Source organism: Coloeus monedula (assembly GCF_965178545.1).
Source record: "Coloeus monedula genome assembly, chromosome: 9".
Taxonomy (NCBI): Eukaryota; Metazoa; Chordata; class Aves; order Passeriformes; family Corvidae; genus Coloeus; species Coloeus monedula.
The window spans coordinates 20,293,871-20,312,868 of NC_138789.1; the positions used below are offsets into that span (position 1 = coordinate 20,293,871).

At 36.1% G+C, this 18,998-nt stretch overlaps 1 protein-coding gene across 2 annotated transcripts in view; it reads left to right on the plus strand.

The window, feature by feature from the left end:
* The window catches only part of USP33 (ubiquitin specific peptidase 33), a 38,187-nt gene that overhangs the window by 6,741 nt on the left and 12,448 nt on the right, over positions 1-18,998 (plus strand). Inside the window, exons 3-16 of one of the 2 annotated variants that reach the window (XM_082287097.1) lie at positions 33-86; positions 2,172-2,234; positions 4,128-4,280; positions 5,484-5,583; positions 8,547-8,616; positions 9,900-10,013; positions 10,688-10,766; positions 12,856-13,276; positions 13,674-13,814; positions 15,286-15,398; positions 17,156-17,328; positions 17,440-17,534; positions 18,121-18,154; positions 18,946-18,991. In XM_082287097.1, coding sequence (XP_082143223.1) covers positions 33-86; positions 2,172-2,234; positions 4,128-4,280; positions 5,484-5,583; positions 8,547-8,616; positions 9,900-10,013; positions 10,688-10,766; positions 12,856-13,276; positions 13,674-13,814; positions 15,286-15,398; positions 17,156-17,328; positions 17,440-17,534; positions 18,121-18,154; positions 18,946-18,991 — 1,656 coding nt within the window. The remainder of the gene's footprint in view (positions 1-32; positions 87-2,171; positions 2,235-4,127; positions 4,281-5,483; positions 5,584-8,546; positions 8,617-9,899; positions 10,014-10,687; positions 10,767-12,855; positions 13,277-13,673; positions 13,815-15,285; positions 15,399-17,155; positions 17,329-17,439; positions 17,535-18,120; positions 18,155-18,945; positions 18,992-18,998) is intronic. The other variant, XM_082287098.1, reaches the window with a different exon arrangement.

Consider the following 18,998-nt stretch of genomic DNA (forward strand, 5'->3'; position numbering starts at 1 on the left):
ATAATGCTTGCTTTTGTGTTGAACTCCAATAGGGCACTTGTCAGGACTGTAAAGTCAGAGGACCCAACCTTTGGGCATGCTTAGAGGTAAGTTGTTCTGTTGTTCCATAGTAGAGTCATTTTCTAGTAAAGTTAAAGTTGATAGTATTTTTTTTTTAAGAAGCATCTGTAATGAAGTTTTTGAAATTAGTTTAACTTACCATTTAAAAACAAAGCTTCTTCTGCAGTTTATTTTTTAAATTATTTACCATCTATTGGGTACATATTTCTTGTCATTTAAGAATAATATGCTTAAAATGAGATTTTCTTTTTTATAAGAGGGAAGGTAGCATATTAGTGTTTTTATGTCAGTTATGATACTTTTTAGCTCTGAAGTTCTGAAAGTTTTTTTAATCTTTTCCCTGGGTCTGTAGATATAAAAAATAATTTATTATTCCTGAATTAACTAAATTACTTTTTATAAGCCTTTCTTAGCATTTGTAGTAATAACATCTAGTAGTAAATGCAGACATTTTACATAATAATGCATACTCTGAATTTTTTTATTCTTAAGCAAAACAAAGAAAAAAACCCCTTATTTTGGAACTTGCAGAAGCTTATATGAACATTCTCCTTTGTGCAAATTTCATCCAGTCTTTACCTTGGGTTTAGCTGTGTCATAAATATGCTTTTGCCTGACTCTTCTTGCTTTCTACAAAAAGCCATAATTTTCACTGTATTTAAAAAAAATACAGAAAACTCAAATATGTTGCTTCTGACTGATCTATGATCCCAATTGGAAAGCATACAACTAACTTAGTTTTTAAAATGTCTTGTGTCTTTGGACTTACAGCTGTTTACAGAGATTGAAATGTTGCCCTGTAGGCTTGACTTCATTTCATGGCAACTTTTCTTTAAGTACTGTCAGAAGGATCTCTAGGCCAATGCCACCTTTTAGGTGTATGTATGAGCATTTTTAAAATCCCCTTCATTTGTGTCCTTTTTGGTGGGTGGTGGTAACAATTAAGAGATCAGATTATTTTGCTCCTTCTGTCAGTAGCAGAGATGAAGGGGGAAAAACAGTGTTTAATGTCTTGTTAGCTGGCCTGAAGTTTTAATTACATATAAAAAAACCTCTTGGGAGTAGGGAAGAGGTGTTCAGAGATGCATCAACCTGGCAGGTGGGAAAATGCTGTCAAGCTTAAAACATATTTTTTATTTCTCACGTAGAGCTCTTAGACTGTTACTGAAAAACTAAATTTTATACCAACATTTCCATAGGAGAGTCTTGTAGTGGCAGTAGGACACTTAATGTCATGCTGTGATGTTTCTCCTCTTGGATGAATTGGCATCTTGTCTTCACCTTTTTCAGTAGAAAAACCTGGTGAGATCCCAGCATGAAAACTATCTGTAACCTAACAAATATCTGTGATTATTTAATATTGTAAATTGGCCATGTTCAGCTACTATTTGATTGTATAAATTAACATGCTTAGAGAGTTATACAGATAACCTGCTATACCCTCCTGTGTGATTGGCCTGACTCATGCAAATGAGGAATTAACAAAAATTGCTTGAAGATTGGCAGCTGCAAGATTCCACACTCGACTCAGCCAAATGTATTTTGCAATGAGCATGATTTAAATTGACAATTATTTTGCATGTTGTAACTAGAATGTGGCAAGTTCTTAGCCATATAGTGCTGGAAACCCTTATGTAAAGGTGAAGAAACTAATCAGTTGTGAAGCAATGCTCTGATGAACAGGCACTGCAGATAGGGGCAGGCCGGGATTTTTGTATAAACATGTCATGGTCCGAGGCTGTTGCCATTCAGTATTTCACCACTCAGACACTGGATTAACTTTGTGTTTTCTGTAACAATCTTCACCAAATAAGGAATTGTAAAAAATATATGTTGACAGTAATATGAATAAATATATAAAAATGGCCAAAAAATTGTATTCCAAATGTTGCCCATCAGTGAGAGAAGTTGAGTTAAATCTTGCAGCATTCTTTTTTGCTTTAGGTGATATTTATTTTATTGCTTACTGTGCATGTCTCTTGGTTTGAGTAGGACTCTGAAGGTTTGAAATTTGAGTGAATTTTAAAGGGACTGGCAGTATATTCCTATTCTGTAAACCTGTTTGAGACCACTTTTTAATTCTGTATACTTCTGTGTATCTTGCCCAACAGAACAGATGTACATATGTTGGCTGTGGTGAATCCCATGTTGATCACAGTACCACCCATTCCCAGGTATGTGTGTTTGCTGGTAACAGTTTCTTGAAGCACTGAAGTAGAGAACTTTTATTTCCGTGAAGTCAATAGCCCATGTTAGTTAACTATGGAGGTTTGATAAGCTGTAATTGTTTTTCATGTTACAGAAGCAGGTCTTGCTAAGTAGGAGCATGTGAGCTTATAGTTCATGTGCAGCTGCATACTTAGTTATGCAATTCTTTTAAAAAACACGGTGGAAATGAAAATAAAAAGAAGAAAAATTACTGCTGATTTTCAAGATGCACAGAGGACTTATTGAGTACCTCAGCTTATGTGTATTACTTCACTACTTCAGTGTTAATTTCTGTGGCTGCCTGATACAAGGGTTTTACAAGGAGTGGTCTTACGACTGCATTTTACCACCACTCCTGAATTTTTTGGTTTTGTTTTGAAGCAGGACCTTGAGAAGAGTGAGTATTTATACAAATAGATAGTGCATTAATATAAATCTATATAAATACTTCCAGAGTTTTTTTATCAGCTGTTAAAGCTGAATCACAGTTCTAAAGCCTTAACAATAGACTCAGAGATGAGGTGTTTCTAGAGTAGCTGGGGAACAGATGGTCCCTGAATTTCTTGCCTACAGTTTTATACCTCTTGGCTTCTTACAGTAGTTTATTCCTGCTTTGCGTGCTGCCTTAGCAATGTTATGTACTCGCCAGGTAGGAGAAAGCAGGCAAACTATTAATTCTGTGTCTGTGACATCCTTGTCTTGATTTTCTTATTACTTAATTTTAATTTGAGGATAGTAAGCACTTTTCTGGATTCTTCTTTAATAAAAATATCAATAAACTTATTAAAATGAGAGAAGTGAGGTTGGCATGACCCAACTTCTGCTTACTCCAGTTTACACCAGCAAGGCTCCCTGTACTGCAAACAGTCATGTTCATTGCATCCACTCCAAGAAAATTATTAAGCTATTGCTCTGAAGTCTTGTAATTATGTATGGATCTGAAGCTGCAGAATTAAGCATATTCTCATGTTTGAAATTGTTTGAGTTATTTATGTAAGTCTGATATTTTTAGTGGGGGGAGGGCTACATGATGAGATTTTAGCCCACTTTCCATTAAAAACATTGTTCTTGTACAAGGTTTTACTAAATGAAGAGAGAAGGAACTTGGCCATCCTGTAGCAGTTGTAGTATTTTCCTAATTTCTAGCAAATCCCCTCATTGTCTATAAACCTGGCTGATGCTGACATATAAGGAAGAAATACAGGGAGGATTTATGAAAATATTTGGAGGAAGCTAGCATTTGTGTACCCAATCTTACATTAAGCGAGGAGGCTAAAAAAACCTTAAGATTTGAACAATAAAAATATTCTTCATCTGTCAAGTTTTCATATTGCTTCACAGTGTGAAGCTGTCAACAGAAGAACTATTTGAGTCTAGAATGTTTGGTTTGATCTGAGCACCTCTTACTGTAACTGAACAAAAAATTTTATCTTAGTCTTTAGATTGCTGTACACAGCCTGAATTTCTTACAGCAAACCAGTAGAAATAAACATTGCAGAGGAGGTAGCTCCCATTACGGCCAGTTACAGATATTCCTTGAAAACTGGTTTGTTGTGAATTGTAGCACTTCTAACAAGAATTTTTCTTCTTATTTTTTTAATTACAGAGAAGCATGTCAGATATGACAATGTCTTGGATTCTGATTGCATCTTGTTGCTAATTTGAGTGATTTGTGCTAAAAATGAATGTTTGTGCTAAAATGTCAGTAATTGAATTGCTCTTTTTTAATATTCTAACACACATACTTGTTTCATTGTTGAAAAACCTAGAATTTTAATGTAGCTATTCTAGCTTGTATTTAGCAGTATTTAGTTTTTCCCAATTTCTGAATCCCAGTTGTGGTTTTTTTTCTGTTTTAGGAGACAAAGCACTGTCTGACTGTCAACCTTACTACTCTCCGTGTTTGGTGTTACGCCTGTAGTAAGGAAGTATTCCTGGATAGAAAACTAGGATCTCATTCTCCACTACCAAGTACAAGATTGTCTCACCAAGCACAAGAAAACAGTGTGCAGGTATTTTTTAACCCAATGGAACAAAGGCAGCTGTAGCTTTGCAGTAAACATTGTGTTTTCTCTTAAGTGAGAGACTGACTTTTCCTCCATTCTTGTGGCTTTATTCCTCTCTATTTTCATAAAGTTTTTTTGGCTTTACTGGCATCAGTACTGCTCACTCTGATCTTTTTTTTTCTTAGATAAGTGTTGTCTTGGAGAAAGTTGCACTGCAGTTTCTTAAGTAAAATTGTTTGGAATAATGCTTGTAGCTGAAGAAAGAAGTGTTATTTCTTTATTGCACATGTAATGTAGTTACATAAAAATGACAGGTAACTTGGTTAAAGCAGTCACAAGTAGAAATACAGTATTTCTAAATGTGTTTTGCTTGAGATGTAGAGCTGTAAAAGAGAGACCATCATGCACAGGTTGAACAGAAAGATGGGCAATTTTTCAGTCTATGTAATGAAGAAATACTTTTACTTCAAAGTTTAGTATTTAATATGAATGTTATCTGGTCATTTTCTCATAAAATGCCAGCAGCTCAATTGGAATATCACCACTGGAATTTTCTAAAAATTTCGGTTGTCTAGAAATTCTTGTCACTTGATATAAAGCTGAGTTCAGTCTTCTGAACTTCTATTATATTTAACCTGCTTTAATCTTCCAAGGAAACAGGTATAATACAAAGAAAAATCAGTAGAATGTACAAAGTCTATGAAACATTTTATTGAGGGTTTTTATTTATGTGCTCACAAAAAGAGCCTGTCATGCAGTAAATGCCTGCCTGTCTACTACTTTGTTTCTCTATCTGTACAGTTTTCTATCAAGACCTTAATTTGTCTTCATTAACTGTAGTGAGCCATCTGCTGGCACATCAGAAACACCTTCACTGGCTTAGGTGATGGCTCCTGCCTTAGCTCTTCCTCTTAGCCTCTTCAAGGCTGCTTTGTTACCCAGGGGAAAGAGATGCCATCCCTGGCTTTGTTTTGGTTCTTCAATTGTTGTTAGAAAAGCATGCAGCGACCTGAAAACAAAAACTTGGGGGGTTCTTAGTATTTCTCAGGGTACCTGTGGAGCCCTGATGTTCTCACTTCATGTGCAGTGAGATTTCAAAATGCATTCACATCATTTTCTGGTTCTAGATTTGTTGGTAAAATTACACATAAGCTTAATTAAGTGGAAAAGTGATTAATAGAAGTAAATAATTCTTTTTCTCCTTTTAAGGATTTTAAAATACCCAGTAATCCCACACTAAAGATTCCATTAGCAGCTGTATTTGATGACTTAGATATAGAAGTGGAAGAAGATGAATTGAAGACCAGAGGTAATAAAAGCAAAACCCTGTGCATTATTGCATGAGTATGTTTTCAAGTCTGTTTTCCAGCTGTATACTAATTCTCTTCTAAGTGGAACTGTTTCCTTTTCTGCTCCAACTCAGATGTTTATTTTAGTTTCATCTTCCTTGCAGCAATCTGACTTACCTTCAGAGCAGAGGCTGTGGTAGTAAATTGTAGTGCACCCAGTACACCTGTGCAAGCAGCAACAAAAATAAGAAAGGATGTTGGAGTAATGTTTAGTGCAGTTGGTGTTGTAGACACTCTGGGTAAAGGCTTTTTTAAAATCTGTTCTACTTTTTTTGTCTTCCCTAAAAGCCTCCTGATTTGAATGCTTTCCTGCATTTTGAATAATGCTTTTCTGAGCCTGTAATATCCTAGTGTGGGGTTTTGGTTATTTGTTTTCTCCTTGACATGATTGATTTCATGCACTGCCAACCTTTCTCATATCAAGGACTACCCCACCCTAATACTAAATCTAGTGTAAAGATGAAAATAAGAGTGATGAAATCCCAAACAGTGAAGCTAATCCCCAACAGTGAAGCTTTAATCTTTCATTTCATAAGAGAACATAATAATTACTATTTTTTTAAGTCTCAGATTATTATTGATCATTCCAAAAAGGATGGGTGTATTTGATGGTAAAGAAAATGTTTCTAAGTACCATTTTTTTGAGAAAAATATGACCAGCAGATCGATGAGCTGTTGTTTTTGAGCTACATTGCATATGTCAAGGCAGTTTGTTTTCCATCAGTGGTGAGAGAAAAGTTACTCTGATTTATGAATGTGCCAGTTTTGGCTGGGCAAGAGTTAATTTTCTTCACAGCAGCTGCTGTGGGGCTGTGTTTTTGGATTTGTGCTGAAAACAGGTTGATAATGTAGAGATGTTTCAGTTATTTCTGAGCAGGGCTTACAGTCAACCTCTGTTTCTCACACCACCCACCAGAGAGTGGGTTGAGGGTGCACAAGAAGTTGGGAAGGGTCATAACTGGGACAGCTGACCCCAACTGATCACTGGGATATTCCATAACATATGGTATCCTGGGAGAAGGAGGAAGATGGGGACTTTTAGAGTTAGGGTATTTGTCTTCCCAAGTAACAATTATTCATGATGGAGCCCTGCTTCCCTGGGGATGGCAGAATACCTGCCTGCCCATGGGAAGTGGTGAGTGAATGCCTTGTTTTGCTTTGCTTGTGCAAACAGCTTTTGCTTCACCTATTAAATTGTCTTTATCTCAACCCATGAGTTTTCTCACTTCTACAATTCCCCCCCATCCCACTGTGAAGGAGTGAGTGAGTGGCTCTGGGGGGTTGAGTTGCTGGCTAGAGTTCGACCACAGCATGGGTCTCCTTCACTACCAGCTTTCCCTCTCTAAGTCTGCTGGCATTGGTCAGAAAACCTGCCTTGTTCCTTCTGTTGTCTGGCACAGTCTTAGAGGATATGACACCACTCCACTAATTTGCCATCTGCCCTTAAATCGTTATGCCATGTGTTTTATCCCTAGTTAGTTTCTCCAACCAATGCATGTATTTGTTGATTTTTATCTCTTCTTGTGTTACTAATATTTTGGGGAATATAGCTTACATTGCAATAATATACAATTAGAATTGCATTAAAGTTCTCAGTAATGATGATATGACTATGTTAAGACACCAAATTGAAAGGAAGAAACTTCTTTAGCTTTGTTCTAACTTTGCTCTTAAAATTCTTTTGAAATGCTTTTGGTGAAGCAAACATTAGCATATATCTTCACCAGTAAAGAAGTCTGTTTAAAAACTTTCCTTGCAATACTACAGGCTGGAAAAATGCATTGAGAGTATATCTCTGAAATATCTGCTGCCTCTAAAAAAATGAAATAAAATTAAAATCCTCTGACTGCTCTTGCTTTCCAATCTCAGTAAGAATGATTGTTCTCTTTGTAGCAGAATCTGGAATGCATGTTCTAGTACGGGAAGCAGGACTGTATTTCCATTCAGACAGATAGAAGGACATTTTAAAACTCAATTTTTAAGTCCTGTCTATTAGAAATTGTAACTGAAGTAACCCAAGTGGTTTTCAGGTGTAGAAAGATTTTTCTAAGTAACTTATTTTTCTGCCACAGACTAAAACTACTGGGGTAGTTCCTACACTTCAAGAGTCATAATGCATAGAGTCATCAGCATTGGTTGCTGAATGTTTGTTAAGTTTTTTAAATTTTTGAGTTTTACTGATTCTTTGCTTAGAAATGTTACTGTTCCCTCATACAAAAGCAATTTTATTTTGAAATATTACTTCATTAATGTAACACTTTAGTAGCCATGAATAGCATAATTCATAATAATGGAAAGAATATATGTTATTATAACTTTCATGTGTGTGGAAAAAGTATATGTGACTATCTGTAAAAAAAGTAAAGAGTGTGGGTTAGGAAATAAACTATGTGGGGAAGTCTGAACTGAGCAGTCTGTTTGTAAAAGTAAAGGTGTATCATTGAAATTAAAAAAGACTAATTGCAGACTAGTCTGGGATAATCACATGCTGAGTACATTTTGAATATTGAGTGTAGTCTGACTTAGTGTGAACTTGGGACAGAAGAATGAAATCTTTGAGAAGCTTTTGGTAATGTGATTAGTTACAAGTGCAGCATAGCAACACTAACTGACCAGATAAGTCATTAAGCTGAAGTAAAACTTCTAAATTAAATTATTTTTAATTAAAATCTGCAGGTATCATAAACTGTGAAAAGTTAGTAAGATGAAATACAGTCCACTTGTCTGAAGTGTTTTAGTCAATCAAGATCAAAACACTTAATTACTACTTCTAGTTAGATTGGTATTCCTTTAGGAGTCCTATGTTTCTTTTAGTTGCAATTCTGCATTATAATTGGCGTCCCAAGTGTTACGAGTGTTTTGATTAATATGTATTTTCTAGGAATTATTGGATTAACAGACTTGTATTTATTCTGTTTTTCAGGTCTAACAGGATTAAAAAATATTGGAAACACTTGTTACATGAATGCAGCTTTACAAGCTCTTTCCAACTGGTAAGGAAAATGATAGTTAATGCAATTTTATATTTGCTTATGCATGCATTTTTTCCAGATGGTCTTAAGGGGTTTGAAGAGCTGCACTACCATGGAAGAGGACATACATTTCATGACTCTCAGTCTTGTATCCTGCAAACAATTTATTATGGTATATGGGCCGCTCAGCTTTTTCCCTGTTTCATTCTAATGCCTCCTACATGAAAATATATGCAGTTTTAGAAATTAGAAGAAAATCTGAAAAAAAGCTACTGGATTTGTGGATTGGTCTTTGTAATTTTTTTTTCCTTTGCTACAGAAAAATCAAAGGAAATGCGTAAGAATAAACCCTAATTCAAAAAGAGAGATACTAGGATCAGAATTCAGTTGTTACAAACAATGTGTCTGGAACATTCTGTGCTAAATCAGGGTAGGGATAGATGGAATGCAAAATCCCATGTCATCCCATGGGAATACTAGACAAGTTCACAAAGGAGCAATCTGCAGAAGTTGAACAGATAGAAACAGTATCCCGGCTGTAAAGTTTCATGCAGCAGGAGTGGTGGGGCGGTGGCAGGTCCTGAGCAGGTGTCACACAGGGTCACTGGGAGTGGCCACAGGCCAAGAGCAGGCAGGGCTAAGGACCTCACTGAGGCTCTTTGATGAGGGAGAGGAGAACTGAGGCAGATCTCTTTGGAAGATAAAGAAGTGGAAAAGGCACCATGAGGAAAGTATTATGTTGAGAAACGCCAAATTTTGTGAGTTTGCTGGGATGTCTCCTTTCTTGGAGGGAAATGGGTCCAGTGTGTATGAGGGGTTGTGACTTCAGAAAGGAGGTTTAAGGGAGAGGAAAGAGTATGTGAGTTGGCAACACTGCATGGAAGAAACATAAATAATCATTTAAGTAGAAATTATTTGCCTACACAGATCTTGTGGCACTGTTGGATTCTATAGAAAAGATTTGTTTGGGATGCTGTTTGTGGACTAGGCTCATGGTGATTGTTGCTGGAGTGGTACATATGTACTTCAGTGACAGCTGGTAGGAGTCGCCTTGAATTTGAATCCCATTAGACAATTCTGGTGCTTTGAGAAATGTCAGAGCTCGTTTGAGGAGCAGTGTGGCTGTACTGCTGAAGTTGTCCTACCAGGAAATGTTTGGTCGCAGCATTTAAGAACGTAGGAAGTGGAATTGTTCAATTATAGAATAGTATTACTCTTCTTATTTTATAATCCTGTATGAAATGCAAATTTCCTCTTGTATTTTAACAACCTGAAAAAATTACTGTTTTCTTCTTTTTATTCAGCCCACCTTTGACACACTTTTTTCTTGACTGTGGAGGCTTAGCCCGAACAGATAAGAAACCTGCAATTTGTAAAAGTTACCTCAAGCTGATGACAGAACTCTGGCACAAAAGCAGGTATTAAATCATTTGGGTGATGAAATGATAATAAATAGATTCCAGAGTCGTGAGGGTGCATTAATTTGTCCTAAGTTTCTAATTTTTATTTCATATGTTCACAGAATTCTTCTTAAAAAAAAATAAGGAAGGAAAGGCTAACTTGCAGGACTCAAGCACTCCTTATAACCTGTTCTTTTCTGTATATACCAAAGATAGGACAAGAAAGAGATTAGATGAGCACTGTGCAAGCATTAAGCTCTTAAAAATGTTTACATTTGCCAGAAATGCATCTGAAATATTTAACTCTCTGTGTTCTTCATTCTGTATCAATGTTTTATCAATTTCTCTTATTTCCTTATATGGAATTTGTGTTAGATCTAAGAAAATACTTCAAAATATAAATACGAAGGTAAAGAAACAGTAATTGTGCACAGTGCTGAGAGTTTGTCTGATCTGTCATCTGATTGTCTGACAAGAAATGTGCCATGAAAGGCCTGATACAGTCACTGTTTCAGTTGGATGACAGGTTTTTAAAAATTGTGTAGTTAATAATTCAATACCAATATTATGTTTTGTTAAGATTAATATTATTGGTGTTCAGTTGCAGGTAACATTATGATCCCAGCAAAGATAAAAAAATCCACTTAAATGCTTTCTTTTTCAGTGTTTATATATTTAAAACTTTTTTTTAGGCCTGGATCTGTTGTTCCTACTGGTTTATTTCAAGGAATTAAAACTGTTAATCCAATGTTTCGAGGCTACTCTCAACAGGTAAAACTTTCTGATGTCTTTTAAATCTGCCTGAGCCATAAAGTTATCTCTTAATTAGAAATCAAATGCTTAAGATACCATACTTCCTGTATTTGTTTAAAGCAAATGCAACATAAACTTTAGTTAATATGACTTGAATGTAGATCATCTGAAATTGAATAATCAGTAGTTAAGTCATGTTTTATATTTATTTATATCAAATTCTCAAAAGGCCTTCAATTTAGAATAACTCCTTTTCTTTGAGGAAAATTTAACTAATAATATCTGAACTTCTCCTTTGTGTGAAATAATGCTGCTAATGTTTGAGCAGTCCCAGAAAACAAAACAAAGATATTCAAAAATAAAGAATATAACAGATTTTTAATATATTTCTCTACCAACGTTTGAAAAAAATACACTGTATGCATTTCCATTTGGTATCTTGGAAGAAAGCCCCACCATTTGTGTGTTATGGGAACCACAAGTTGGTGGCTTGATAAATAGGTAGGGATTATTAAATAGCAAAGGCATTCTTCAGTTGCTCCTTCATACAATATCTTGGTGCATCCATACAGTTTGGATCACTTCATTAAAAGCTTTAGGACTAGGTGAGAAATTTAGACTCATAATTAGGAAAGCTTACTAGTATCTTCCAGGAATCTGCATTTATTAAAAGGAGTTTTGCTGTTTCCATTATGTTTCATATTTGTGGAGTGAAGATTAGGACACATGTTTTAATGTTCAATTGCTGCATGTAGCTGTAAAGTCACTGTTTAAATATTAATCTTAGTGTTCTGTAATCTGCTCAAGAATTTCTAAAGTGCCACATGGATTTCTGAAAAAGTAGAAATTCAGCCTTGATAGCCAAAAAGAAACTGTATGGAAACTTAATTCTTGCAGCTCTGAACGCTGATGAAAATGTCTTTTTCCATGCAGAGTAACACTTAATGAGACCTTTTTAGGTTAGGCCTGGATCATAGTTCAGTTGTATGTTCAGCAGGTTTCATGGCAACAATTACAGCACAGCAGGGCTTTCATAACCAACACTCTCCTAGCGCTCAGCCTTGCAAGTTGGGCAGCCATGTCCAATCTTCAGGGAGAAAATTATATTGATCAATGAAGAATGTTTATTCATTGATCTGTATCTTGATGTTTTTGTTAATTTTGGTTTTTTATGAAAGGATTGCCAGCAAGTAGGCATACTGGTTTTTTTTTTTTCATTACCCAAATCCAAACTCAGTTCTGTAGGTTGCAATTTTTAAGAAAATAAATGTTTTGTAGTCAGCAGTTTTGAGCTTGATAAGTAATTGTTCTGATGGATGGGAATGTTGAGCAGCAAAAATTAGTATTATGAACAACCAGAATACAAAAAGGAAAATAGAAGAAAATAAAAGCAGTAGTAGTTGCCAGCAAGAGGCTTTTGTTTTCTCGCATGCGTGCTTTATTAGATACTTTCTATTGCCAAGGACCAGGCAGCTGTGCTGATTGATGAAATTTGGTGGCTTTTAAGATGTTTCCAAACACAGATTAGACTTTCAGTAATACTTTACAGCTTTGTGGGAACACATTTGGGGAATCTTGTTGAGGCTTTAGAAGAAGAATTGGAATATTGTTGGCAGTGTGATGCATTGGAAAGACAGACTAAGTAGCATCATAGCACTTTTTAATAAAAGTACTTCATGCCCAGTGAAAGCAAGGCTCTGGTTGCTTTGCTGGATAAGGCTTACAAAAACTGTCTCTAAAATGTTCCATTACAAGCAAAGCTTGGAGTCTCACCACGCTGCTGGTAGTTGTTTGAGTTACATTTATCATTCCAGTAAGCTATGGCAGCACAGCTGCCATATGTTAAAGTAATGTTGTTAAAGTAATTTATTTTGCAAGTTGGAATGTTTTGAAGGAAGCTTGTATAAGATTGTGACATGCAGGAAATGTATGCAGGAAACATACATGGTCCAGAAGTGAAAGTAATTTTGAACATTAGACGTGGGACAGAGGAATTTTCTTTATTCTTCTTTAATAGCCAGCTTTTTTAGTTATCTGTATCTTTTCCTGATATGAATATCTTCCAGATAAAATAGAGTAATATGGTAAAACTTGTTTAAAATTTTAGGACGCACAAGAATTTTTGCGTTGTCTAATGGATTTGCTTCATGAGGAACTTAAAGAACCAGTTGTAGAACTGGAAGATGCCCAGCCTATGAGTGTTGAAGAGAGTATGGAAGAAGATAAGAGCCAGTCAGAATTAGGCTTTCAGCCCTGTGAATCCTGTGGTAACTGTGATAAAACAGAAAATGACACAATTTTCAAACCTGTCTTAGAGGATCCTGCAGAAACAACCATGTTAATTCAGGATGATGATAACAACTCAGTCACATCCAAAGACTGGCAGAAAGAGAAAATATCAAACAACAAACTTAAACGAGCAAATTCTATGGAAGACTTGGAAAAAGATACGAACACTGCGTCAGAGACCACTGAATTTTTAAATAACCAGGGAACTGTCAAAGTACAGATACACAGCCGATTCTCAGGTAATGCACTGCTAAAGCACAATTGAAATAGCCAAGATCTTAGCCAGAATATCTGTGGGAGTGGAAGTGGGTTGTAGAATATAGTAGAGGTATAGGTCAAATAGGGTAGGTGGTTTTACGTGTAAACAATGTACTTTCTTAGTTTATTTTTTCAGTTTAGGTGTTCTGAATCCAATTTTAATTCCCTTAAAAGTTAACTATTTGTACTGGGTCAGGTTTCAGATAACCAGAGGAGTGAGGTTTTTTTATTTTGCTCTTAACTTAAGAGGAACTGAAATGGTGTTACGTTCCTAAATGTCTAGTGGCCTGACAGTGTGGGAAATAAGTTACATGACCATTGTGTCTGTTCATTCTGCAGTAATTTTTTTCATAAAATTTGTGCAAATCTCAATTTCAGAATACATCAATGACGTCCACATGAATGACGTATCTGCAGCCCAAACACCATCATCAATTGAAGGGATGAACACACGCTTATCAAACAGCCCTCCAAAATCATTCCCATCGTGCTCTTCACTGGCACAAGTCCACAAAAAAGGTAGAGGCTCTTTATTTTCTTCCTGGTATTGAATTACTCTGTATTGTAGTTTTCATTGTGTTTCTTATGTCTTGTGTAACAATGCAGCGTTGTTTCTAAGGGGATTTTATCCCTGTTTCTGGTGGGAAGAGGGAGTGTTGTGTAAGCTGGACATGCAAGATCATTCCCTGTATTTCTGTAATCTTCTGATTCTTTTGAAGCATGAATAGTATTTGCCTCTATTTTGGGAGGACAGAGTATTATTTTTAGACAGTGTTCTCAATTGCACTGGTTTGGAGAGAAGAGAAAGGTGTAAGAAGTTAGTACCCTCAAAGGTAATGCTCTCTGGAAAATGAGCTCATTGGTTCTTCAGCAGAAGTTCAGTAAATCAGCATTTTAGTCAATTAAGGTTTAAGGAGCCTTGTATAATTGTACTGTAGATAGACCTGTGATTGCTGGCTGCTTTATGGTTGTTAATGTCCCTGCAGTGCAGAGTATTTCTTCTGGCACTGCAGCACAATGCATTTATGAGCATCCAGAATATTTCTACTTTTACTTGCCTTTACATATGAGACAGTGCTGCTTTAGGACATGAGGAATAATACATGATTTTTTTTTTCCCCTGATTTTTCTAACAGTAGATCACTTTAAGCAAAGCTTGTCTTTCAGAGCGTGCTTTTAAGGCATTGCACCAAACCCAAACCAAAAAGCAGTACAACTTTAATGTTGTAATCCTGCTTCATTCAAAAGCCCATCCAGATAAGTCCTGAACTTCTGAACATTCATGTTATCTTTTTAATGCTTTAGCATTGGTGTTGCATGGCAGTGATTTAATGGACTTAAGTCATTGACCTCCTTGGTTCATTTGTTCAGCAGCTTTGACTACTGTCTCCAGTTTTGGCTTCACCATTACAGGAGGGTTTTAGATAACCTGAACTGAGTCTGTCAGAAGAGGTACTTGGTCACTGGTGCTTGTCATGCCCAAGGAGAGGTTGAGAGACCTGGGGTTTTTTAATAAGCGACTCCAGTAGTACCTTTAGTCTATTTCAATCCACTGTCATCAGTGTTGTGATACACTAACCTTGTGTGTGAGCTCTTCAGCCCAGTATAGTTCAAGCTTCCCAGGAAGATTGATCAAATTAAGTGTCAAATAGAATGTTCCTTTTTATACCTTGGGGGATTCCTGTCAGGATAAATCAACCATGTAGCAATAGGCTGTAGATTTCAAGACTGGCAGTTTGAGTTTTACTTAGAGAGGCAAAAGTTTCTGTTGGTTGTCCCCAGCTGCTAGAGGAACCCACATGAATTGCCTGTACTGGCAGTAACGTGATCTTGCAATTCTTAAGAAATATTTAGTAAATAGAAAACAGGGCTTGGCTCATAATTTAACCCTGAATATATGAGACTTCTAATTATATTACACGAAGTTGAAGGAAATCAGAATCCACTGGGTTTTGGCTTACTGCAGCATTTTATTTTTGTCATGTTATAGTTTCAACAGTATCATCACCAAAAAGGAAGAAGCGCAAGAAGTACAGGAGTGTTATCTCTGATATATTTGATGGGACTATAATAAGTTCAGTCCAGTGCTTGACTTGTGATCGGGTAAGGAGAGAAAGTTCTAGCTTTTAATATGTTCTTCTCTTACTGCTTTATGAATATCGTCATTCTCTGGTAACTTGAAATTCTTTTGTGGCAGATTTCCTCAGAAGGTTGAGTTGTTTCATGTTAGTTTTCTTAAATTGTAGTAGTGGGTACTACCAGCACTTTGTGATGAGAATAGCTTGTATTCATTGAGCTGGATATTTACTCAGAGCTGAAAAATAACATTTTGAGAATTGGTTTACAGCAAGTGGAGAAAGAAGCTTGCTCTTCAACTTCATTTAGGTCTGATTAGTTTTTAGTAGTGTTCTGAATATCCTAATGCATACCTGCTACTACCCTAAGTTCTCAGGTCCCTAATGTTTCAAAGAAAAGACAGTAATCTAATATTATGCTGTAACAGTCTTATCAGATAGATTGAAGCTAACAAAATTAAGGTCTTTCAAAAAATCCAAGTAAAGACACTAACTTTTGCAGTGATATGAATCATTAGCTGCTTTCTGAAGTTGCTTTCTACTGCAAAAGGAGGTGAAACATAGGAAGGGTTGATTTTTTTCCCTGTACTATTTGCTCAGAGAATTACATGATTATTTTTTAAAAAGTCAGTTATCTAAATATGGCTAGTGGACTGCTTTAGTTTCAAAGCAATCGTATCAAATACTGGATAACCAAATCTTTACGTTGGGGACAACTTTCTCAACATAAGGCTTAAAGCTAACCCTGGTGTACTTGCATGCCTTTAATACTTCTCATGTTGATTTTCTCTATTTCCATTTTGCCTCTGAATCGCGAGCTCTTTTACTCAGAGTTCAGATTGAAACGCAGGAGACGCCAGGCTTTTCTTCTAATTGCTGTTTATTATTTTCTTACCTATAACGCAGCTGCACAGATTGTGCCTCCAAGTTAACAAGGTGGAAAATGGCCCTGAGTTCTAACTTTCAAGGCCCTTTAAGGTCCAAATCAACCAATTATGAAATACCAAGTTATATGTTTTTATTTATAATCCAATAACTGTCTATTCATGACCCGCAGTGTGGGTTCTTTGACCCAATACCAGAACAGCCAGATTTGTGAAGAAGGAGAAAAGATGAAGAACAAATCCACACCCCAAATCCTCCATATTGTTACATATATATTATTATATCCCAGAAACCTAAATTCTCTAAACCCAGGGTTCCAACACTCTTGGTTTAGATCTAAGAATACAGAGACCTCAGGGTAATCTGGTGAACAAGTCAAAAAAGCAAACAAGAATTTCTAAAATGTGTTTGATGTGTGACTGTGTGACTATATGATCACTATGATCACTAAGTGAAGTACAGGAGCAAGAAAAGACACAGCTGGGTCTCCCTTGCAGCGAGTCCAGTTACATCAGGTCAAGATAATGTCAGAGTAAAATACTGTGGAAACAATGGACTGAAGCTTTCTGAAACTACTTTGTATAACACAGCCTGAGGCAAAAATCATAGTGCTTTGTATGACTGATATGGAGACAAATAATAATGACCTACAAAAATGTTTCAGTGATAACAATGTGCAAGTTCATGCCTAAATGTTACTTTTTTTTGGTTCCTCTAAAAATTCGTTTTTTAGAAAATGACTTCTTTTTAATCTGCTTTTTTTATGATTAATTTGGTACCTAGTGGAATTTTCAGTTATGCAGTGTCTTGGTAGTTACTAGTGAACTTTACAAAATTCAGTTTAATTGCTGTTTGTCTTCAAGCTTAACTCCATTGTGTTTCATTTATTTTCTTCCTCAGCTGTCTGTAACCCTGGAGACCTTTCAGGATCTGTCCTTGCCTATTCCAGGTAAGGAAGATCTCGCTAAACTCCATTCTGCAAGTCATCAGACATCTCTAGTCAAGGCAGGGTCATGTGGAGAAGCATATGCCCCCCAGGGATGGATAGCCTTTTTTATGGAATACTTCAAAAGGTAAATAATACTTATCTTGTTTTATTTAATTGTCTATTTTGAAATTCTAGTTTCTGCTCTTCTGGCAGAACATATGTTGGTTTTCTTTCTTTTCTGTCAATGATGTTTCAGGTTTGTTGTCTCATGTGTTCCTAGCTGGTTTTGGGGTCCAGTTGTAACCTTACAAGATTGTCTTGCTGCCTTTTTCGCCAGAGATGAGCTCAAGGGTAAGAGGTTCATTACCTGAACATGTTCCTTCTGTGTTTTTTTTCCTCCTGTCACAATGGGATGATTTAATATCTTCTTAGCTTAATGCAATTAAGCAGAGGCCACCTGTTAGAGTGTAATACAGTCAATCCTTATTCTTTTGGGATCATTCATTTCAGAAAGGTAAGCTTCTCATTCAGCTGAATATTTGAGATAAGAAATGCCTATGGAAGCTGCTTTAGAAATGTCAAGTCAGTCTGAATTTGGTTTAGTGAAATTGTATCAACTGAAGGTTCATAAAAATTTCAAACCCACTATATTAATATTCATTCTCATAACCTCAATTTGGACGCAGTAAATTATTTCCCTTTTAAATTATATAGCATCATCTCTTCAGATTATACTGTACTGCTTCATAGTTGAAGACATAAAACCTAAGAACCTTTCCTGTAGTTTCTATGTCAACACTATTATGACTGTTAAATATTGGACGCAACCTAAAGATAAATTTCCTTGAAACTTTTATATACCAAATGTACGCACGTAAAGGATAACTGCTCGGATTTGGAGAATAATGGCTGGTTTTCTTCTCCCTGGTGTTTGCAGGTGATAACATGTACAGCTGTGGAAGGTGTAAAAAGTAAGCTGGCTTTTACCTTTGTTTTACCTTGTCTTAATTTGAGGTTTTACTGCTTCCATTAGTCCAGAGACATTTATTTCTGTTGGGTATGTCCGAATACTGTTCATCTTTTGATATGACCCTGTGTTCTGGCTGTCAGAAATTCAGTATTACCAAGGTGCAGGGGTCAGGAAACACCGACTTACCCTACCACCTGTGCTTAATTCTTTCTCATCCCCTTACACCTTTAGATCTAAGTTGGTTTTGTTTGACAAAATAAAAGCTCTTAGCCCTCTCTAATACTAGCAGCTTTCCCCTAATACGTGGTAGGTCACTAAGGTGTGTTAAATAAATAAACTGTGGCTTTAAATACTAAAGAACCAAGAAACAGAAGTGGTTTGAAGAAGACTGCTTGAAGCCCTTCATGGTACCAGGAGTGTTATTCCTTCTTGTATGTGCCGTAGATAATTTCTTAGAAGTAAACTTAGTTCATTTCTTTTTTGTCTTTTGCTGGATAATCAGCTTTCATGAAGCTTCAAGTTCTTTCCTTTATGTTAAGAGAAACAGTTAGCAATCAAGTAGGGACTTGATTGTACTTGTTGTTTTGAATTTTTCAGCAGTACAGATTGTCTTGTCTTATGAACCATCAGTTTGCATCTTTTTGGCTACTCCATGTCTAGTCTACATTCCAGAAATATTTTGGGTTTACTAATGCAATGTTCAGCTTAGGCTTTTGCTGATCTAGCACAATAAAGTAAAACCTTTTCAGAATAAATTATTGATTGTTTCGGTTTGGTTTTTTCTTTGCTTAGGTTAAGAAATGGAGTGAAATTCTGCAAAGTGCAAAAATTTCCTGAGGTACTGT